The 24418-nt window shown below is 37.9% G+C and overlaps 3 protein-coding genes across 3 annotated transcripts in view; 1 reads left to right on the top strand and 2 right to left on the bottom strand.

Moving 5' to 3' along the window:
- LOC101303198 (GABA transporter 1-like) overlaps positions 1–2017 on the bottom strand; it is a 5768-nt gene extending 3751 nt beyond the window's left edge. The window contains exons 1-2 of the mRNA XM_004293999.1: positions 1492–2017; positions 907–1137 (exon numbers count right to left, since the gene is read on the bottom strand). Coding sequence (XP_004294047.1) covers positions 907–1137; positions 1492–1648 — 388 coding nt within the window. The 5' untranslated portion in view covers positions 1649–2017. The remainder of the gene's footprint in view (positions 1–906; positions 1138–1491) is intronic.
- A 6926-nt stretch (positions 2018–8943) lies between these two features.
- LOC101302911 (cystathionine beta-lyase, chloroplastic-like) lies at positions 8944–16151 on the bottom strand. Its single transcript, XM_004293998.1, has 15 exons — positions 15988–16151; positions 15646–15744; positions 15402–15552; positions 15209–15321; positions 14631–14701; positions 14424–14515; positions 12848–12935; positions 12659–12770; positions 10664–10760; positions 10498–10579; positions 10303–10420; positions 9737–9844; positions 9556–9658; positions 9215–9386; positions 8944–9102 (listed from the first exon to the last, which is right to left on the bottom strand). The coding sequence occupies exons 2-15, from the start codon at positions 15715–15717 to the stop codon at positions 9066–9068; spliced, it is 1416 nt and encodes a 471-aa protein (XP_004294046.1). The 5' UTR covers positions 15718–15744; positions 15988–16151; the 3' UTR covers positions 8944–9065.
- Positions 16152–22902: 6751 nt separating this feature from the next.
- Positions 22903–24418, top strand: part of LOC101310501 (magnesium transporter MRS2-11, chloroplastic-like) — a 4375-nt gene continuing 2859 nt past the window's right edge. Inside the window, exons 1-5 of the mRNA XM_004295597.1 lie at positions 22903–23226; positions 23321–23393; positions 23642–23712; positions 23964–24049; positions 24152–24242. Of these exons, the coding sequence (XP_004295645.1) occupies positions 22903–23226; positions 23321–23393; positions 23642–23712; positions 23964–24049; positions 24152–24242 (645 nt within the window). The remainder of the gene's footprint in view (positions 23227–23320; positions 23394–23641; positions 23713–23963; positions 24050–24151; positions 24243–24418) is intronic.

Raw genomic sequence — 24418 nt, forward strand, 5'->3', positions numbered from 1 at the left:
TTTTTTTTTTTTTACTATATATATATAATTCGTCGAAAATAAAGTTTATATATATATATGTACCAATTCATTAAAAAGAAATTAATTCGATAAACATTTAATCGATTTGTTATTTTATTTCTAATATTCAATACATAATATGGCTTATATATAGACATCAAAATTTTAACCCGCAAAAGTAAATATTAAATTGATAAGTTAAAAGTTTATAATTAAATTTAGATTCACATGCAAAGATTGAAGAAAATTTTAATAAATTTATGAAATTAATTTATGGTATAAAAGCAGCCTACTTGGGTATGACTATTAACTTGGTCATTATTAATACATTAATCAAATTTGGTATATACGCATCCATATTAAGAGGGTAAGAAAGTATTTCATATTAGTATGTAACAACCATTAATTGTTAGGGTTAATATTATATTTTTATCTAAGAATGATATGACATAATTTATTAAATTGATGATGTGTCTATGTGACATGGCATGCCACATAAGATTAAGGCAAAAAGTTTTAGGCCTTATTAAGGCCTTCTAGCACTACCTTTAAACGAAATATTCTTATGTTGTTGGATTGTTTGAATAAGTGAACTTCAATATACTTTAGTGTACGTGTCTTGTGGACCAACAACATTATTTCGTGATGACACTTAAATTGTAGCTTACTATAGCATTGAACCAATATTTTTCCTCTCGACCTACCCTCAATCTATCACTCATAACAATTAGGAGCTTTAATCTATCACATTCCGGAAGAACTTTGGACCAGTTCTCACTTCGTCCTCAATTGTAGCTCTCCCTCTTTGTTTGTTCTTAACAGATATGAGGGAGTGAAGGACACATAAATGAAACATGCATGTCGGCATATTATTATCTTAAGAAGAGGAAGAAGACGAAGGCGTACCAAGAATGTCACGAGCCATGTCTCGGAACCGAAGATGGCGATGTCCCAACTGAGCGTAGTGCTCGAGCACCAGAGAGATCAAGTTGTATGAATAGAAAGTCACTAATGCTCCGATGACCAAACAAACAATTCCGCCCGTCCATCCCAGAAATGTGAAAGCGTATGGCAGACTTAGCAGTGGTGGAGCAACTATTGATGTCGTCAAATGATAACCACAGTGCACCCACGATCCTGCATTCAACAACATTCAACTTACAATTATCCAAATCTGATTCGCTGTTGTCTTCCACTTAATAATCAATATATAGTGCATGCATATTTTGATTATTAGTAGCTTGGATATTCAAGATTTCTGAACTAATATATCTATAATATAGACAAAAATCAAGAAAACGATAATTTTGCACGAGAAAAGAATAAGAGGACAAAATGAAGACAACGATGATGTGTCTATGAGTGATATGAACTGATGTGATGGATGAAGTCTTGAAGATAATAAAAAAGAAAAGAAGAAATGAATGCAGAAGCAGATCGAGGTGGAAGAAGAAGAGAGAAGAAACTGAAGAAACTAAAGCAAGCAATTACCTTTGGATTTAAGAACAAACTTAGCACCAGCATCCAGTTTGTCATCATCAGCATCATGATCGCCAACAACCTTGGCATGATTACCATCTACTACTTGATCTTGATGATTCCGATCGTGTGCTTCTGCTGCTATGGAGTTTGGTGCCAGCGTCCCCATCTCTCTCTGTTTCTCTCTTCCTCTCCACCGCGCGCTAGAATGGGAAACAAGAATAGACGAGAAGGGGGGAGATGAATCAGAATCAGAAGCAGAATATCTGATGAGATAGAATCAGAGCCTCATTAACATGCATGGATATATTATATAGTTGAATCAGCTAGCCGACTTGCAGTAGAGTCAACTGGCCGGGGTGGCGTTGATTATCGATGATCCCCAGCTTCTTCAAAATATTCAAAGGAAGGCGACAGCTACTAGCGAGTGAGAGGTTGTCAAAATGGCTACCTCTTGCCTGTCTTGCGTACCACTACAAGCTAAACGTTTCACACCTACACACACAGAGATCGGGAGAGGGGATAAGACAACCATATATAAATATATATTCCTCTCCATATGTACACATTTATTGAAAGGATCTTGATTATTGGTGACCATATATAAGAGAGCCTCGGCAAGGCAGAAGTGATATGGGAAGTCTAACGTGCGGTAAAGACAACAATATTTGAGTTTTCGTGCACATCATGCCAAATTAGTATTATTATACATGTGTCATTTTTTGATACACGCGTCAAACAAATCTGTCGGTGAGTCGTGACGTGGTTAGTTAATGTGGTTAACTAACAACTTTGACGTCATGAGTTTAAACCTCATTGACATATGTAGGGTGTGTAAGTTATTTAATAAAAAAAATTTTAAAAAAAGAAAAAAAAAGTGTTGTTTGAATAATTTACAGACGGTGCACGGTGGGGCTTAAATAAACTGCCATCTGAATACAAGAACAAAAGACACGTGCTCGATCTACCGTTGTTTCTAAATTTTGTAACATTTTGTTCTGCTACTCCAGTTTTGTTCAATATTTATTTTTGTTAATTAGTTTAGACAATTGAAGGGTGTGATGTGGTCCTGTATTAATTTTATACTATCATGTGATTGTTTCTTTTGCATTGCTCTTGTACTTCGGTAATGTAGACAATGTGTAGGGCGGTTCAAGAAGGGTCGAGGATCAAACTTAGAGTGCGGGGTGTGTCGGCACCGGTGGTGTGATGTAATGCGGGGTGTTCCACGGATCTGATTTTGTTGATGGCTCTACCCTCCATGTGAGCAGTGATGTATAATGTATAATGATCTCATATATATGCGTCACCACTTGCCCTAACAGGATTCCTGAATCCCAAGAAATCCTTCAGCTTAAGCCTAACTTTATTGTGCATGTCCTCTTCCTTCATTGAATCACTAGCCTTTAGGATCAAGACATCCAACTCCTTTGAGTGCCTTACTATCTTTGGATTTGTTTTGACGTTTTACACAACCCCAAACACATGCATATCTATAGCTTCCACTTACTCCTACCAACCTTCCTCTATATATCTTCTTTGATATGCTCATCTAACGGCTTTACCCTACTGTTGAGAGTACTAGTGATTCAGGTCACCTTATGTGCTAGAGGAATGTAAGGCTTTGTCACTATTTCCTTCAGCGAGCTCCTTGGCTCTGGCTCTCTGATAACTCTTAAGTAGCTCTCATCCTTCCAAACAGATGGGAGTCCTTGACTTCGGAAAATTCTCATGTCTTAAACTATCTATTGGAGAAATAAGAGTTATAAAAAAGGATTGAGACCAAATCGGACGGTGTGTCTAACCTCAATCTCCTTCTCTATGCAACCCCCTTGCATTTAGAGCAGAATACAAGTTTAAGACCTTTAACCTTCTTCTTAACATGCTCCTTCTTAGCTTGGTCGAGTCCTCTATCAGGTCCACAGTAAATCAGTGTTGGATCCTCTTGGGCCAATTCACTTCCAGCATGCTTACCAAAGTATCTGAAAATGAGTTGGAGTCTTCCAGCGTTAATGCCATCACTAGTTCATTGAGTGTTGAATTTGCTAGAAATGGACAATAGACTCCATCGATTGTTGTAACATAGATGTCAGCGAGTTGGTCCTCAGGTTCGATGGACTATTAGGGTTTTACCCCTGACTAGAGAGAAAAGTAAAGAAATGCATAAATGAAAGAAATTAAAATACTGATATTTTCATTGACAATGAGCTAAAGCTCCTGATGGCAATACATATAGACCCATTGGCTAGTCACGTGCGCAACACATGACAAAATGAGTGAAATATCGTAACAATCCATCCCCCTTTAGCAAACTTGACCTCAAGTTTCAGTTATAAGAGAGACACTGCAAGTAGAGCCACTCAAATCTAGACCAAACAACATGAACCAGAAGGGAAAACTTCAAAGCTGCAATTCTAAGATCAACACAATATCCTTGACACCCTTGCCAATCAGTCAACCTGCATATGAGAAATGACATTCTGGAAGCCTTGAGTTTAAACAACCACTTGCGAGCTAGCTTATCATCCCCAAAAGTGATCATCCATACCTTTTCACTGAATATAGCAATTATGTCCATAGCAGCATGTCTGAACATATCACCATTTCTAAATTTATTCAAGTTCTTTAGTCTGTCTACACAGAAAGTTAGCAGCTCATTCAATTCTATCGGGGTCTTAATCCAAGTTCTCTGAGGCTGCAAGTAGGCATTACATTCAAAGCAATGCTTTATGGCAACTTGCTTATGAAAATCTTCAATAATGCCAACTGCATATTGCAAACACTTAAAGTACCCATTGCCAGAATTTGGTGCCACGAAATTACCACATTTGCAACATAATACACTACCAACAGTATGAGGAACTGTAATTAAGCTTGTACCTGCATCATACATGTTAGGTGGGAAATAGGCAGACACTTTCCACCCTAATTTCATGCCATATCGTTGTAAAGCACTAGCAAAGAAAGTTGTGATTCCAAGATTTGATGCAACACAGTCAAATTCTTGGACATTTATATTTCCACCACATGTGTTTGACATCTCAATAATTTGGTCCTTGACATGCACTTGAACCCCGATGTAGGCAGATTGATAGAGATCAAAAGTCTTACCATCATCAATACCAGCCATTATATGAATAGTGTCTGAAGACCCTCCTTCCTTCTCCTTACTAGCAACCTCAAATTTCTTGTCCTTGACAACAATTACAAATACCAGCTCAGCCACATAAAAGAGAGTTGAATGAGGAGGTACCATTATCAACGCCCACCAGGCCTCTAATGCACCCACTGCATACTCAAAGAACATAATCACAAGAGCTATCTCACCCTTTCTCATTGTCACTACAACTTTGTCAACCTCCATAGTGACTTGCTCTGCATCTATGTTGAACTCACATGGTCCTTCTCTTTCCCCATGATCCTTCAAAAGTTCCTTACCATCTTTCAATTTCCCAATCCATTCCATTGTAACAACATCCCTTTCATTTGGACGCCCCTTCCCCTCCAGTTGTAGCACCTTCTTAATAACTTTCTTGTCAACTATCCATTCTGGAACTCTGTCCCATAATACCAACTCTAGAATAATATGAAGAGTTGCACTTGGAAATTTAGCTTCCCCATCACCAGAAGTATGCTTAACATTTGAAGATGTAGCAATAACCTCAAACAACACAAATTTGTTTATGCAAACTGAGTCACCCAGATTAGGTCCAGTAGCTAACTTTTTTACAAGCTCCAAGGCACATAAAACATATCCCAAGCACTTGCTATCTAACTTCATATGGTTTTCAGGAAATATCTCACACAATTCTGCAGTACAGTAATCATTTGCAGCAATTATTGTAGATTTCCACCGTCCCCAAATGTCATCAAACATCACTGTGACATCCCCTTCTATTTTGTCAAACTTGTCAGTACTAAACAAACTTAGTGTCTCCAATTTAATGGCACTAAATATAAGCCCCTGATCATGGTAATATTTCAAGCACTCCTTTCCAAAACTAGCCACTAAGATCTTAGTAACCCATCTCATATTCTTCTCAACATATCCATACTTCCACAATTCAATCAAGGAAATTATTAGAGAAAAGATAAATTTCGAGCTGTTACCAGATTTACTTGAAACAAGCAGAATAACTTCAAAACTAGATGGATGTTCCAAAACCGTAGTTTTAGCAAATGTCCTCTCATTTCCTGTTGTGTTGCTATAAAAATGCAGGATTCTAACCTTCTCTGAGGAAGAACTCAACTCATGAACTACTTGGGCAGCCCTTTTAAAAATGCCATCAATCATCAAACAGAACTCCTCCCAGCAACTTTGTGATTTCACAATGGTCTCAACAACATCGACTATTCCGAAACCAAAGTTGGTACTACTGGAGTATACCTTAGTGTAGGCATTCGTTGGCTTCCTCAAAGGTCTTAATGCGGCTATCCAGTTGGAAAGACTTACCCAAAGCCACATACATGTAGACTCTTTATCTAGTACAAGATGTTCTTCTGTTAAGAGAGAGCGGCCACTACCTTTATCACTAACCTTCTTATCAAAACCAGAGGAGCATGGTAGCAGAATATAATGACAAATCTTCTTTGTGCATATCACAATCACCATAGAACATACACCCATGTCATCGTTGATTGGCACTGATGAAAACGGCTCAGGAACAAATTGTTGTTGTACTACCTCCCATTATCACAATTTCCACCTCCTGCTCTACTGAATTATCATTACTTTCAAGCATGGCAGAATTGCAGTTATCTTTAGTCTCTAAACAGCCGGATAAATTGACCACACTGGCAGGAACCAAAACCTTCTCAATGGCGTCACCCAACACATTCTCATCGAACCTTCTACAAATGACCCTTGCCTCTCCAGTGATCATAATCTCAATCACATGATTTAGTCCACTAATTACCATACCATCATTGTGAACTTTTTCCCTGGGAACAATAGTAAACTTATCATTTCTAACAAGTTGAGTGCTAAGCTCCAACTTTGATATCTCATGGCCATCATCAACTTCATCATCTCTCCCAACAGATTTGTCAAAATACTCATCCTCTTCTTTATAATTCACCCAAATTGCATATTCTAATGGTTGGTGAACATGTCCCCCACCTTTGTCCCGGATACTCGTAAGAGTAGAATTGGTCCTTCCTGCATTACACAACTCATTTGACTTGGACATTTCATCAAGCAGGTGGAGTGCATCGCATTCTCTCCCATTTTCACCCAAATTTGGTCCTTGAATATCTTGCCTAACCGTAACACTCTCAAGCTCACTGAGTTTTTTACTATCTCCAGTATCCATCTTAACTTTCATATCAGATTTCCTCTTCTGAGCATCACAAATCACATCCACACCAGATAACTTAGCACCAGGCACATAATCAATACCACCACAACCATTGTTCATGATGAAACTGAAATTAGGAACACTAGAGCTAGTGCCACTTACCAACCCAAACGATGTAGGGTTGTGGTTCGACTGAGCCGAGATGGCATCATCTAGCAGAAGAGATGCAGCTAAACTCCGGAAGTTGAGCTTCTAGTATTTGCCAGTCTTGTGGAGCGTGGATGCTCCCAGCCTGGAACTGTGGGGTTTCTTCACTCGTCCAGTGGCCGCCGTCGATGTGCGAGCGACTTGCTTGCAGCGAGCCTTCCAGAGATGAGAGTGAACAATCTCAATTTGAGTTTTACGATCAGAAATTGGAGTTGATGACTACTCCAATGGTCGCTGCTGGTAGTGGGCTGGTGGTGGTGTTGTCAATCGAAATTGCTCGAACACATTATGAATCACACTTTGCAGCTTGGATTGAACCGACGGTAAAGTGTTATCCAGTGCACGGCTCATTGCAAGGGGAAACAAATCTTCGTCGAGCACAAGAGGTTCGACGCTGAGTGGCGGAATCGCCGGTTGCCCAGCTCTCAGATTCATGGCTCTGGATACCAATTGTTAGGGTTTTACCCCTGACTGACTAGAGAGAAAAGCAAAGAAATACATAAATGAAAGAAATTAAAATACTGATATTTTCATTGACAATGTGCTAAAGCTCCTGATGGCAATACATATAGACCCATTGGCTAGTCACGTGCGCAGCACATAACAAAATGAGTGAAATATCGTAACATGGACCCATAAGCCATATTGAATAGCTTACCATCTTTCTTCGGCTTGTAAGTGATCTAGCGGTGGTCTTTTGTTTTGGGCTTGTGAATCCTCTTGTTGGCTGGGTTAGGATTTTGGGCCATGGGTTTTTGTTGTACATGTTTCTTGCAAGTCGTCTCTTTGTTTTGTTTTGTTAGTTCTCTCCGCTCGGCTACACACCATTTGTGCTTCTAGTGTCTTTCTTAGTTCTTACTTCCATGACTTGGTTGATTAAGTTGCTTAACAGACAACGTTGAGGTTAAAGATTCAGTTCTCACTGACATATGCAAGGATGTGTGAATTATTTAATAAAAAGTGTCTTTTTTTTATTAGTTCTTACTTCCTAGTTTCTTTTATTTTACACCAATTGCGGTCTCTAAACGACAAGTTTTACTATGAAAGGGAGTTAGGTTGTGAGGGTTTGAGTCGTTTGGTTTTTAGGCTCAAATAAGTGAAGAAATTTGAATGCAATGGGATCACCTATCAATTAGTCTGATAGTCATTTTGGCGCAAGACAACAACTTCAAACAAAAATTGCTTTAAAATAGATAGTGATAACTAGTTAGTGTAGCAAAGTTGATCCACATCATTAATATTTTAAACAAAATGTAATACCACTGAAAAAAATACGTAGTCATACTCGACTGAACTATACCGTGCACTGTTTAAAACCAGTCCATAATATGAATTGAAAAAAGAAACCTTGATTTCAATTTTAGTTGAAAAACAACCACATACACAGATAAAATATCATAACTACCCTCACCATAAAAGTAGACATGATGTATTATCTATCTTTCTTTTTTTTATTTACTTCTCGATCATCTTCTTGACCATACTCTTCTTTGTTCGGCTATCCTTTCATTCTTTTTCCTTTGCACAGAACTGATAAATTTATCAATCTCTTGTTTTCAATTCTAAAACATGTAGCAATGATATCTCTTGTTCATATCTTAATGATCATCTCAAAGAATCGGTACAGAGGTCGTTCTATGCTGGCCTCTTCATCTATGTTGTAGTTTGTGTCTCCCCTTTCAATTTCCAACCTTCTTTCTCTTTTTGTAACAAATATAGAGATCAGTTAAATCACCATATTGCATATATCTAGTACTGTGAATTTTTGCCTTAAGGGTTTATGTTAAAAACATAAACCCTTGAGTCGTGACAATGAACACCCAGAAAATTAAAACATTCAATATATAAACTAGAAAAAGGTCATAGAGGAATCTCTAAATGATACATAAACCAAATCTTCAGTCGAACTTCATCGCTCAAACAGTCAAACATGACAATGACTACGAGGGCCAAACTTTGTTTAGACAGCAATGTCTGTAATCTTTTGAATTGTAGTACTGTACACTTGTACTTCATTATCAGTCATCAGGCATAGAGAAATTATATCTCTGTAGCATTACGAATGAGAATATTGAAACTCTATCAAAACCCGTCAAAAATAGATGAATTTGTTTGAGTACTGTAAAACAAGGTTAAAAATCAATTCAGTGGATGAAAAAAGGTTATTTCTCAAAATTTCTCAAAAAACATGTTGTCAGTAGAACAATTAAGATGTGCTGGTTGAGTTTTACAGAGGGCCAGTTTGAAGGGCATGGTCCAAATCAGCAATGAGATCATTCACATCCTCAATCCCCACAGAAATACGAACAAGATCTTCAGTTAGACCTCTGGAATCACGCACGGCAGATGGTATGCTTGCATGTGACATGAAGCAAGGGAGACTTATGAGGGACTTCACGCTGCCTGTGAGTTAACTAACTTTCGATTAGCCTGATAATAGACGTTTTTTCATCGAGTTTCACTCAATGAAGTTGATACTGGCAATCACCGACCATAGCAAAAGCAATAATAAAAAAAATATCATGATGAGAATATGTTTTGGTGGTCTCGACAGTTGAGTGGAAACTATTACCAAAACTGACAGTTACACTGAAGTATTTGGTGGTCTCAACAATATGCTTTGATAATGCCAGTGAACCTGTCAGAAAGCTCAATACAGATCCTGCACCCTTTGCCTGAAAGAGGTGTGTATAAGTATGAAGAAGAATATGTTCTTTATTACATCCAAAGCTACATTCCACTGAGTTAAATACCTGAGAATAATGCAAGGCACGGCCAGGATGATCAGGAATCCCTGCATAGTTAACTTTCTTAACTCGTGGATGGGAAGCGAGAAACTCTGCAATCTTTTGAGCATTGTCCTGCAGCCAAATGTTGATAACCATTAGAAGTAGTATTGTCGTATATGCAAATTAACGAAAGAAAAACGAGGCACATATCAGGAACATGTGTAATGTAAACAACAGATCCTAAAACGTAGCACTATAGCAAAGTTCTAGAAATTTTGCAACAGAATATTTGCCTAATACGGTATTGACCTCAGCAGACCCAACCATTGGAATTATCATCTGTTAGAAGTAGCATTGTCGTATACGCAAATTAACGAAAGAAAAACGAGGCACATATCAGCAACATGTGTAATGTAAACAACAGATCCTCTAAAATAGCACTATAACAAAGTTCTCTCAAGCCTTGGGCTTATTGAATGAAATTTCAATTGACCAAAAAAAAAAAATGTTAAACATTAAACATGAAATTAAAGGAAAACAAAACAAAAAAAAAATTCCAGAGAGATATTTAAGTAGACTTGAAAACCTACCTGTTGCTTTTCAACACGTAAGGCCATTGTTTTAACTCCTCGTAAACAAATCCAACAGTCAAATGGAGCTAACCCAGAGCCTTCTGCATTTTGTAAGAAATACAACTGTTCTGCCAATCTGGTAACAAAAAGGAAACAAATATTTGGTATAGAAACAAGACAAATCCACACAAAAGATAAAGAAAGATGCAGAACCTTTCTCCTCTAATAGCCAGAACACCTGCCATGACATCACTATGTCCAGCAATAAACTTTGTAGCCGAGTGCATAACGATGTCTGACAAAAGGATCCATTAAAATTAGTAACAATGAATAAGTATAGTTTGTAAAAGCTTGGAACTCTATAGCTTATAGTTGATACCTGCTCCTAGATCCAGTGGCTGTGACAATACAGGGGACATTATACTGTTATCCACCAGCAATATAGCATCATGTGCATGAGCCATCTCTGCTATTTTCTGTTTAGGCACACATTGAGAAATTTCCTTAGAAAATGCACCTGTTGCATTCATCATAACTTTGCCAACAAGAAAAGACATAGGAATGTTGTAAAAGATATTATGGAAAGCAAAACGAAACCTGATAATTTTTTTTCTTTTTTTTGAGAAAAAAAAAAACTTGATATAAAGTCAATGACAAAGACGGTAAACTAAAAGAAGTGAGCTAAACAGTGTGAATAATCAATTTGTTAAGCTTGTGCAAAATTAGAAAAAAGGACTTTGCCTCTAGCAAGGGTGTGGGACTAGCATCAATGTGGATCTGGGATTCGACCCCCTCATAGTACCTACCTAGACTTGAGTTTTCTGTCACTTAATATTAATAGGGTTGGGCCCCACTTCAAACGCCGGGATCATGAAGTGGTTTAAGGGATTTCAGGTATAAAAACAAAGTTCTAAGGATATAGGATTTCAGACTTTGCACTAGCCGCATTTAGTGGTCACATAGACCAATGGGCTACTTAATACTAATTATCCGCCCCAAGACATGATTTCCATTTAGTCCTTCAAGCATTAAACCACAAATTCCTTCACTTAAACCGTTTCTCTCCCCAGACTGATGAAGAACGCAAGTCCAAGGCCTCGTACAAAGGATTCCAAGACAGAAGGCATGATTTTAGATCCTGTCAACAAGGGTAGGTCTTGCTGGGACTTTCATGGTTGGGAAGTTATGAAGGATTCATTCTTAATGTCGAATAGAAAGGTTCTAACATATTCTGATTTTCTTAGGTATTATTATTCTAACTGTTCTAGAATTACCTTACAGAGAGAGGCCTTGTAATGTTTTGCCATGAATCCAAATTTCCTACAATATGACACCAAAGCTTTTGCAACTTCTAAATTTCTACCCTAGATTTCTAGCTTACATATCTCTCTATGCTTTAGCCAACTTCAACTTCAACTGTATCCTTTAGCCAACTTCAACTAGATTTCTAGCTTACATGTCTCATTTCAAAATATATACATTATATAAGATGTCCAGTGAATTCTTCGGAACTGAATGATAAGTAGCAAATATAACCAAATTGATAAGGTATGAAATTAGAAAAATAGTAGTTATAGCTTTTTTTTATAAGGCCCATATTTTCATTAGTTTAACGATGACGGTTCAGATACAAGGGACAAGGCGTGTACTAAACTGTCAAGCAAGATGCAAAACATCTCAGAACGGTTATAAGAGATGCCAGACATCGTCAAAATGCAAATCTTATCTCGAAAGTAATCTACCTCCTCATCAATAGCTCGGCAAACAGATTAAAGTGTAATACCAATAGATAAAAATTAAGCGATGCCTAGTCTAACCTCATCAAAAAAGTGATCTACCTACTCACAACTCACCCATTGCTCAATTTGTTAGTGTGACTACGGAGCTAGAAAAACTAACCAATGCCAAAAGTTTAACCTTATCTTAAAGAATATGCCACCTCACTTCTAGCTCAGTCAGAGATATTAAAGTGTGACTCCTAAACTAGAAATAACAAGAAAGATAAAAGAAATTGACAATGTGATCCGAACTTGTCCAACTAATAGCAAAAATTTTCTAATCACTGACAGGATTGCTACTCTCAACTGGTCTCAGTAGTAACAAATTTAAGTATTAATAATGCTGACACATATCAACTCCTAAACCAATGTATAGAATCTTTTCGGAATGTATGTTCAGTAACAATACCACATCTCTCTGCAAGATTGGTGATAGAAGCTCGGAAAGTACTTTCTGGACCAGTATTGCAAAAAAGAATGCATATAAAATCTTTAACAGCATACAACATAAATATGGTAGAATAGGATATGGATCTCTCATTGAGTTAAGGTTAACCCCAGCTTAAAAAGTAAAATAACAGTGGAAAATGTCTTACCCGAATATCAGAAACTATTTGCCGAGGATTGGTGGGACTCTCCAGCCACACAAGCTTCGTCCAGGGGCCAATAGCAGATGCAACCTCATCTAAATCACTTGTGTTGACTCGTCTGATTGTATAAGAATTATAATTTCAGATTTCATTTAAAATGAATTGAGAAAGGAGCAGAATACAAACAATACTAACTTCACCACAATTCCAGTTTTTGGAATAACTTGGGATAACAATCGGTCAGTACCCCCATACAGGTCATCTCCAGCAACAATCTCCTCTCCTGCAGCAACATGATTACAAATTGATTATATAAGGCTTTGAAAGAAGATAACAAATTTATTCACGTAGTCTCAGACAAACCTATAACCTCAGAGACAGGACTTCTCAAGAATTCTTAGTATCGCCCATATGAAAGTCTAGAATTGCTAATTACACACCAGTTTACAAGATCAATCAGGAGTTCAGTGAATAAGAGACAGCCCCATCTGATTACATAACTAAATGTGCATAACTATTCACACATGCACACATTGTTTTTATGGTCTCGTAAACAAATACTCAGTTCCATAGTGGTAAAATAGATGTTCTTTTCAAGTCCCGATGAGTTCAAGCTGGTGGGCAATTTTGTTTGTTAAAAACACCATATCTTCACCTACTTGAATTGAACCAAGCTTGACACCTATTGGGCTCGAAACCATGTAAATATTTGGCCTAAATAAAATCGAATTGCAACTCAATTTGAACAGACAGAGCTCAGGCTGAAACTACAGGCTTGATTGCAAGTTAGCCTTTTACAATTATAGTTAAGCTGGGCAAGACTTGACTTGGTCCATCCCACTGATAACATATAATGATGCAATGAGGAGTGTAATTGATGCAGCAGCCCTACTGCCTAGATACCAGGATCTACAAACTCTAGAGTTTAGGGCTTTAAACACACACAAAACACTTTTGGGAATCACTCCCTAGTTTCTCACCAAATCTAGGCTTCTCACCCAAGACTAGGCTTCACGCCAATCCCATCATAGGAAAACTCAGAAACACTCTGATAATTTTATTCATAAAACATAACATCACTAGCCATTCGGCACTTACACTTATTTATACTAGAGAAGATAACTGACATTAGCTAACATTGAAGACTCATTAAGACTCTTAAATATCCAAAACTGAAGCATAAAAGACCTAATAAAACAAATCTTAAAACTTCTAAACTGAAATGGAAAGCTGAAAAGACACAAGGCAGAAATTGGAAAGGACACAAAGCTTAGGGACGTCTAGAATCATACTCAGCTTTCCCTCCAAGCTGCAGATATTATACCGTGAGCAGTCAATCAGGCCATATGGAAAGGGAATGATTAGGTGCTCTCTTTTTCCATTTCTTTCGCTCATAAACTTTAAAAGATTTGATTGTGATATCCTCATCAGTAATCAATCCAGGATTTCATCCAATGCTGAGGATATGGCATATCCCACCATACAAGAACTACAAGATGTCCGGAAAGCTAACACATGATATGACAATATGAAATTACACAAACACACACATATCTGCAAGGGAGTGTGCATGAATTATTTAGTGTTTTAGTATGTATCCGTCACATAGTCAACAGTCAAATCTACCAAAAAGTCATCTGAATACTGATTTAAGAGTATCAAATACATATTGAGGTGTATGTATTATACCTGAGATACAACATCATTGACACTTGAGTCTAGTAACTAAAGAAGATCATTAGATTTAAATCCTGCCTTATTTGAGAAGTACCTGTTCCTACAAGATGAGCAACAGCAGCCAAAGCAGCCATTCCACTAGTAAAACAAAGTGCTCTATCTGCTTTATCAAGCCTTGCCAAAATGCTGAATGTAAAAAGTAAAAATTAAAAAAGCTCAATATGGAGTACACAAATAAAAAGGAATTTAATTGTCAAATCTATTTCAACAGAAGTCAGCATATAACTAAGTAAGTTAAGACCTTTCTAACGCATCTCTTGTAGGATTCCCGCTTCTAGTATAATCATAAGGACCATTTTCTGTAGCGGAAGGCTGCAAAACATAGTATTAAGACGATAAGAAACTCGGTATGAGATAACCTAGGTAACTCAAAGTTTTTTCATGCAAATAAAGGAAGCTTAGAAAAGAAGCATATAGTCGATTGACTACAGGCACACTCATCTTACAAATGAATACATAGATATGTCCATTAAAAAAAAAAAAAAGGGTAAAAAGATTGAGCCATCTTGAATCTGACCTTTTCTATCTAACTTGTCTTGACAAGGCCCACCATACCGGAAAAGCATTCACAGAATAAAACAACGGCCATAATTCATCACAACAACCCCAGGCCATATAAACACACTCGTTGATACCTTGACTAAACCCACTACATTTGTTCCTCGTATAAACACTAAAGCAATAGAATATTGTATCCTTACGCACCATAGGACTTGCACTGTATCTTACTCTCCCTTTGGATCACTCACAATAACAACAAAGAGTAATAAGGACTTGACAAAAGATAGCAGCAACTCCCTTATCTGGAAGAAATTATACCTGCTTAAAAGTAGCTGTTTGGTAAAGTGGGGTGTTCATTGCATGGTAAGGATCAAACTTGTTGTCGAAATTCATCAGCACCGTTGACATACTTGGCTCTTTGAGCTCCATCTCTGTGATCAATTCAACACCTTAGACGCATGAAGCATATAGAGAGAATAACAACAACAACAAAAGAACAAGCGGGACATACCATTTAAGCACTCGGCCAAAGGTGAAGTGCTCAAATCCATCTCTTTCTCTATCGAACAATTCACTTTAAATGTTATTGTTTCAAGTGTTGTCTTCTTGAGCCCGAAACGCACCTTGGGACTCCCAAAACTTAACTTGCCAGGCGTTAAACCCTGAAACCAAAAACCAAAGAGAATGGAAAAGAAAGATAACTAGTTTTGTGTCGATAGTTGAAAACAAAAGAGAATGAAAAAGAAAAGTCATACGACGTCGCCTTTGAGATCAATGGAGAGAGAGAAAAGCCCAAAAGAGAGAGAAGAAGGCGAAGCGGCGGTCATGGGTAAGGTTGTTCAAGTGAAAAGGCCCTACATTCAAACCCATTACCATAACATCAAACCCATGTTCAATACAATACCATTCATTTTCAATTGAAAGAGAATATGAGGAAACACTGAAACAGAACTAAAACTGAAAACAAAAGAGCTCAATCTGCGAAACATCTAAATCCCCCAATCTCTTCACACGAACCCATTACCTATCGATCTCTGAAACCACCAACTAAAACAACCAAACCATCTGAACACAAATAAAGAAGAAGAATTACAAACCTGAAAAAGCGAAGGTAATTGGCACAGTGATTCGTCTGCACAACTCCTTTGACACCGATGAAAAGGGAGATTTGATCTTTACCGAGGCCGCGATGAAAAGGGAGATGAGGCCGCAGCACTATCGGTAGAATGTGTATTTGGCCTTGGTCTCAATCTCTTCTCTCTTTTCTTTTCATCTGGGTCTCAATCTCCTCTTAAATTCGTGTCACACTTTAAGCGGTAAATTCGTCACGTCACTGTTCACATGAAATGGAATACTCGGGGTACCCCAGACAGAGTCGTTAATGGAGGGGTAGTTCTGTAAATTCAGGCTGCCACGGTAACTGTCTGATTTTACTGCGAGATGGAAGGACAGAACGGAGATCGATCCCAACGCGTCTCTAAGCATTCGTCCTCCACTAGTTCGATGGATTCTGAAATCCAATAAACCCAGAGAAGAGTCGCGTCTCTAAGCCTTCATCCTCCCCCAATTTGCATATCTGGCTCGTCACCGAGAGAGAAGAGTCGAATTATTTCTTAAGGATTCGAAGATACAGTCTAGCGACTTAGAGTTTTGGTTTTGTCTATAAACTGATAAATATGTTTTATAGTTTACAATAAGACTGGGCTCGGGTCGGGCCGGTTTGGGCTTTCAAAAACCCAACCTAAAACCCAAAAAATTCGAGTCGGGTCGGGTCGGCCTTTTCAGTTTTTAAGCCCAACTGAGCCCGGCCTGATTGTCTTTTTTCGGGCTTTCAGGCTTTTTTTGGGCCCAAACAGGATTATTGCAATTTTACACCATTTCAGTTCTAGCGATCCAAAGCTAATACATCTATATTGCATAACATTACATATCAAATTTAAAGTCCAAAAAAGGCAACAACACTCAACAAAAACTAATCAAAACTCAAAGCTACCCAAAAGATCATACATCCTGCACATCAACTTCCCTTCATACACACTCGTCAGATTAGGCACTTGGCTGAAATATCTGGTCACGAACCAACAGAGCTTCTTCTTCATCATCTCTTTATCCCTCCAGTCACCGTTGTACTTCTTCTTCCTTGCACGACCTGACGACCATGTTATCTTACATGGACTTTACCATTCCCTTTAAGTAGTAAAACAAGCATGAGTAAACACTTCAAGAATCGATTTTCTATAAGAACCAAACACATGAAAATGTGAAGAAACCAGATACAATACCAAGGGAAAACCCAGTTGGCAATAAACCCACAAAGAATTACAGAAATAAACTCGGTTGCATATAAGACAGCAACAAGTCCATGTTAAGTTGTTAACATTGACAACAGTTAAACATGGCTTCACCAAAATTAAGAACGAAAAGAAACTGCCTTGAAGATCTATAATCCAAGTTCAGCAGCACATTAGACAGTAACAAACCGAAACCATTAAGCAATTGGTTTTAATCAGTATGGCAATACACATATATCTCATCAACTTCAAGAATCTAAACCAAGATTCAAACTTTCCAAGACAAAACAAGCATATAAAGCTGGCCTTAACCAAATCCCAATATGGGTTTCACTCATATCATTTCTACAATCAACTACACTAAACATATATAAAAAAATAATAATAATAATAAATAAAAAAACCAAGAACATACCCAATTCTTGAGTCACTAGTTTGATCAAATTATTGGGTTTCTCATATAAACCAAGCCACATATTACATGAAAGAAAAGGAGTGGGAATTAGGAGAGAAAGAGGGAGTGGGTGACCTTGTTGAGGACGCATTCTCGCAATGAAGTCATGAGGCAGAGGCATTTGTCTTGATCGTATGGAGATTGAGCGATGCAATTGAGCAGATCAAGAGCCTCTTGATCTAAAGGGGCTTTACACTTGAAAACTAAAACCCATACACTTGAAAACTAAAATCGATGAATACCTTTGGGTTGTGGAGGAACAACAGCTCTGGTGTCCATGGTCAAATCTTGATGAATAAGAACAAGATCTTCTTTTGGGTTTTGCCTTCAAGTGTTAGAAGAGAAGGGATAGAGAGAGAGAAAAGAGGCATAGAGAAGACTTAGAAAAGAAACCCTCTTTAGTTTTAGGGTTTTTTTTTTAATGAAAAAAATTATATGGACTAATAAGATGCTGACATATGGCAAAAATTGTGTGTCTCGGGCCTGAACGGGCTTTCGGTGCAGGACCGAGCCCGAACCCAAGCTCGAACCGAACTGAAAGTCAACAGGCCGGTCTATGGCCCAAACCGAACTCCTCCCAATTTGGACCGGCTCAATAGGGACCGATCGGGCTTTTTCCGGTTTTTTTGGGTTTTTGGGCCCGAACGCCCAGCCTTAGTTTACAAGTTTTACATTCAATTTGGCTTTTAGAGTATCTTGCTAACATACGAGATTGTTGAGTTCAAATTTCCAATACGCCATTTGGTATAAACATGTTTATGATTTGGTTTTGAAGTTTTAGTCTTGAGAATTGGAGTTTGAGGATTTATAGTATTTTTTATGATTTGGATTTTAAATTTTAGTCTTGAGAATTGAAGTCTGAAGATTTATAATATTGGAAGAACTGGTATAACTTAACTAGTAAGCTGCAAATTTTAATGTGTTGATTTTGAGGTAAATTAAGGATTGTTCAACTAGCTTAATTGTATGCCAAAAAGAAAATTCCATCAAGAATTGATGAAAAATCACTATAAATAACATCCCAATTTTTTGTTCTCAATTCAATAGTGACTTATGATTCTCAAAATATATATTGCTTAGTACAGCCATGTTCATCTGGTCAGTTACTGGAATAAAGGTTGAGAACAAAACGACTCTATTTAAAAATAATTCTCCTCACCATTGGATTTACATCCAATGATGATTGACTATAAATCTTTTGGTTAATAACTGACCAGGTGAACACTACTATTGCTTAGTAATGCAGATTGCAAAAGGTGTTTTTGCTCGGCAATGATCAAATACTCTCAAACAATACAGCATAGATCGATTTCGAAACTGGGTTTGACAAAAGTGTAAACTTTGTTCTTTGTCATTTAATTTGAAGACCCATTTTCTATTTGTTTTTGCATAATCTTGGAGGCTATGTAGAAGCACGGTGGAACATGAACATGAATAAGAAACAACATGAGCAAGAGACACAACAACATATAGTGGTTCACCATGTCATCGGATGACATAGCTACGTCACTTAAGATTCCATTATCATGGCCAATAGGCTTTTGGTGTTACAAGAGTTTTCCAAGATGGAGTGAATAGTGATTGAGAGAGAGAGAGAGAGAGAGAGAGATCCTTTCCACATATGGGAAGCCTTCCTTTTATAGTTAAGGAAGGTTTTCTCATATTACATATTTCCAATGTGGGACAAGTTGCACATATCTCTTATCATGGTGTCTTCTTGTGGAGCTTGGAGGAGGACCTTCCGGATGTGGTACCGATGCTCTTTCACCATGGCGAGGTAACCTGGATGTTGGTCTACCGGAAGTATGTCGGGGACGGGGCCCTTCGTGGCCAGAAAACGGTCTACGAGGTCGTTGCTTATGGCGGTATATCTACCATCAACACTATTTTCTTTTTAATTCTACCACTTTTCAAATATGTGTTTACTATTATTTGAAGGTGTTGTCAATGGTAAACGATGATGAAAAAGAAAGTTGTTTTGTGTTTGTTGTTGTCAAACTGCGAATAACGAGAGAAGATCAGCTACATAAGAGGGAAGTTTAATGATAAAAACATGACAAGAGGTCCAAGTAACAAAATAAGAGATTTGAATAGAAACTCCCAAAAGGGATCTCTTATAGCTAATGAATATGAGTTTAGACATATTACATATCAATTTAACCACCAGAGGTGGTCGAGTTTGTGTTTACACGAATAAACCCTAATCCTAGCTGACGCTAATTATAGTTAAATCCTAATTTATTCTTAGTAGCCAGAGGGGAGAAAACGTTCTGATAAGATCCATCGGTGCGGATTAGTCTATAGACTTGAAAAGCCTTTGAAGATACAGTCGTTGATACTCTCAAAATATTACATATAGAACTAATTTTAGTTTACTCCTATCAACTTTAAGTCGATCAACATGTTAGTCCTTCTTCTTTCAATTTCATTAAAAACACCCCTCAACTCCCAATTTTCATCAGCCGCGCATGTCTAAACCTCCAATCTTCATCCAATTCCTCTGTCAAGTAATAACTTGATATCAAGAAGAAAGAAAAAAGAAAAATAGATAAATTACATTCAATCCAACCAAAATCACTAAGGTTAGGGGGTTGTGATGAGAACGAAGATGAATCTTCATCCAATTCCTCTGTCAAGTGATAACTTGATATCAAGAAGAAAGAAAAAAGAAAAAAGAAAAAATAGATAAATTACATTCAATCCAACCAAAATCACTAAGGTTAAGGGGTTGTGATGAGAACGAAGATGTGTATCGATATGGGGGAAAAATGGTCCGAAATGTAACTTTCATAATTTGACTTTCTTCTTGATATCAAGTCATCACTTGACAGAAGAATTGGATCGAGATTGGAGGTTTAGACATGAGCGGCTGATGAAAATTAGAAGTTGAGAGGTGTTTTTGATGAAATTGAAAAAAGAAAGACTAACATGATGATCAACCTAAAGTTGATGGGGTAAACTGAAATTAATCCTTACATATAATATTTGTTGGTAGGGGCAACTCGAGCTTTCCTAAATAGGATTCGTTTTATAGAAAATTTCACACAAGTCCCCTTTTCAATATTTTCTCATTCATAAGTCCACCCTAACATTTTTACTCATACAAGTCCATTTTAAGTCCACACTTATCAGCTAATTTTTTCTCTGATACCTAAAATACCCTCAACCCTACTTCATACCCTAACATTTCAACTTCATACCCATCTTCTCTGCCTCTACGAAATCTCTCTCTCTCTCTCTCTCTCTCTCTCTCTCTCTCTCTCTCTCTCTCTCTCTCTCTCTCTCTCTCTCTCTCTCTCTCTCTCTCTCTCTCCACCAATCTCGACTCTTTCATTGCTGACGCCATTGATGACAACCTCGATGAACGACGACGACTCCAGCATGTATCCTAATCGACCGTGTCATAGATCGGCTTCACCAACTTCATCCGGAATCGGTTGACGGCGTTTCCCTAGCGGCGGACTTCTTGCTAGAGAGGCACTTGGTAGATTCACCTTCGTTTCAGATCAATCTTCGGCTGCACCTGTCAAACCTAGAACTCGTCGATCCGGAGCGAAATGAAGATGAAGATCAACAAGGCCTGCGATCTCTACTCCATCTTCGTCCTTCCTCCTTCCTCCTCATTCAAGGTTTGAATTCGCTACAATCTCAGATTTGGTCGACGTTGCTGTTAACTCGATCGGTGATTTTCTTATTTCTGTTTTGTGGATTTTAGGATGCTAACTTGATCATACGTCTCTCTCCGACGTCGATCTCTGATTTGGAGTTGTCGATCTGTGGTGGTGGAGGATCCGTGGAACGAGAGTTTCGATATGGTGGTGAAGGAAGCGTCGGTTGCTGCGGAGAAGGCGACTTCGACGAAGACGGAATCACAAATTTATGTTTTTGCACTTTGTTTGCTGGAGTTAATGGCAACCCTGCCAAAATATTTTCCAATTCTATGTTAGTATATTTTGAACACAGTGATAGTATTTTTTAATGTCTGGATTAGTATCTTTTCAACACGATCATAGTATTGTATAAATAATCGTAGTATTTTTTTCAATTTCTATGCTAGTATCTTTCAATTTTGTTGCTAGTGGTAGTATCTTTTGTTGTCAGTGGTAGTAGCTTTCTTTGCTAGTGGAAATAGCTTTTGTTGATGCTGGTAGTATCTTTTGTTGTCAGTGGTAGTAGCTTTCTTTGCTGGGTGTAGTAGTTTTTGTTGCTGACTGTAGTAGTTTTTGTTTCTGGTCGTAGTAACTTTTATTGCTAGCGGTAGCTTTTGTTTATGGAGGTAGTAGCTTTGCTTATCGGCGGTAGTAGTTGTAGTTTTTGTTGTCGACGGTAGTAGTTTTCGTTGTTGGTGAAATAGTTTTCGTTGTTGGTGGTAGTAACTTTGGTTGCTGGTAGTACGTAGTATTTTTTGTTGTAGCGGTAGTAGTTTTTGTTGATGATGGTAATATCTTTCGTTGTCAGTGGTAGTAGCTTTCTTTATTGTCGGTAGTACCTTTTGTTGCTAGCGGTAGTATCTTTTGTTGTCAGTGGTAGTAGCTTTCTTTGCTGGTGACAGTAACTTTTGTTAATGCTGGTAGTATCTTTTATTGTCAGTGGTAGTAGCTTTCTTTACTGGTTGTAGTAGCTTTTGTTGCTGACTGTAGTAGCTTTTGTTATCGGTGGTAGTAACTTTTGTGGTCGCCAGAATCCTCACTGATGGTCGGCCGGAAAGTTTGCCGGAGTCAGGCTGGAAAGTTCGCCAGAGGTCGGCCAGAGACCTCGTCGAAGGTCAGCTGAAGACTTTATAGTTGTTGACTTTTTACATTAGTGGTATTTTTATAAATATATGAGGGAAAATCTAAGTTTTTTTGTTGGATAGTAGTTTTGTTAAACTTTAATACTAAATATAAAACATTATTTAGACTTGGATAGACTTATGTGGGTAAAAATATTTAGATGAACCTATATAAGATAAAATGTGTTAAAGTGAACTTCTATATAATTGGCCTTCGTTTTATCACCTTTATCTCAACAGAGAAAGTGCCCGGATGATTGGATTCAAAAGCCTCCTCCCTCTTTGAATATCGTCTTCTTTTGTCCCTCTTTAGTTTGTGTGTTCTTGATTCAGTTACTGGTTTGAACAAAAAAAAAAAAACCGAGAAAACCGAACACTAAACATATTTTATAAAGAAATTAGCCAATCAAGATAATCTGAACAAATCCAGCTGTCGTTTGTTATACCCAACCCCGCCCAACTACATCTTCAGTGATCGCAAAACCAGAGCTCTCCCATGGCTCTCACCCCATGGCCCCACCTCTTCCACCTCCCTCTTCACTCTTCTTCCTCCTCCTCCTCTCACCTCTTCTTCTACTCCCAATCCCAGTCTTCTCCGCTGCTCCGAATAACCGAAACATCCGCCGCGTTCTCTCCGCTCAAGGTCTCGTCGGCCAGTGCCAGGTGCTACAAGTCGGCGACCGAGCCGGATACTGTCTCCGATGACGAAGCTGGAGATCGCGATAGCGTTAAGACCGCGAACGGTGGATCGGTGACTGTTACGACGACCTCGTTTTCCGGTGACTCCCTGTCTCTTGGGATTCGCGAGCCGGTGTATGAGGTCGGTTGCAATTCGTATTAGTGTGACTAATCCACGTAGTTAATGCATGTGATTAGTAGAGCGATAATATTTAATATTTATTAATTGTTTACAGGTAGAAGAAGTCAAGGCTAATGGGACGATTTCCATAAGAAAAATTAACAGACGTCAGCTATTGAAGTCAAGTGGTGAGTGAAATTAACCTTCACTGTAATTTTATTATATTTAATTATGATCGTATATGAATTTGCATATCCATGAAGGTTTGTTTTTTTCATTCTTCATTGTTTATTCACATTTGAAATGTGTAGTATTGTAAGTATATAAGTTCGACGTGTTTTTATTGATCATTGACATTACAAATTTGAAGTAGCATGATGGTGTGGATTATTTCGGATTCTTTTTCTGTATTTTATCGAGTGTTTTTGATTATCAGGTCTTCGTCCACGTGATATTCGAAGTGTTGACCCTTCATTGTTTCTGACAAATTCGATGCCTTCCTTGCTGGTATGATACTGGCTTATTTTAGTATTTCATGCTATTTCTTGTATCTCGCAATGCTGTTCTGTGTTATCTCACCTTCTACTTCTATTTGAAATTTAGCCATGTGATGTGAACATTTGTAACTACAGTATCGTTTCCTACTGTTTGGCAGACGATTGTGCATAGATGATATTATAGGCGTCTTCTTGTTTGTTGCCTTAAAAATTTTGATATCATACTTACAACTTACAAGCTTGTTTCTGTTCACCTCCTAGGTCCGTGAGAATGCTATTCTGTTGAATTTGGGCACATTACGTGCAATTGCAATGCAAGAGCGTGTCCTTATTTTTGACTACAACCGGTGAGCTTTGGCTTTTGAGCAGTGAAAGTTAATTTAAGGACTAACATGTTTTGCTTATGTAGTTTGAAGAAACTAACATTGGAAAGTTTGTTACATGTGTAGAAAAGGAGGAAAAGCTTTCATCGAAGCACTACTGCCTCGACTTAACCCCAAAAATATGAATGGAGGACCATCTATGCCATTTGAACTTGAGGTGAGTATCTTAATCACCTTTATATCTTCACTTAGTGCAATAAGAAGCATGTAGCTTCCTGATCTGATTGCTCTGCCTCTCTCTCTCTCTCTCTCATGCCATTTGAACTTGAGGGTGAGTATCTTAATCACCTTTATATCTCTTAATCACCTTTATATCGTCACTTAGTGCAATAA

This window comes from Fragaria vesca, linkage group LG3 (assembly GCF_000184155.1).
Source record: "Fragaria vesca subsp. vesca linkage group LG3, FraVesHawaii_1.0, whole genome shotgun sequence".
Taxonomy (NCBI): domain Eukaryota; kingdom Viridiplantae; phylum Streptophyta; class Magnoliopsida; order Rosales; family Rosaceae; genus Fragaria; species Fragaria vesca.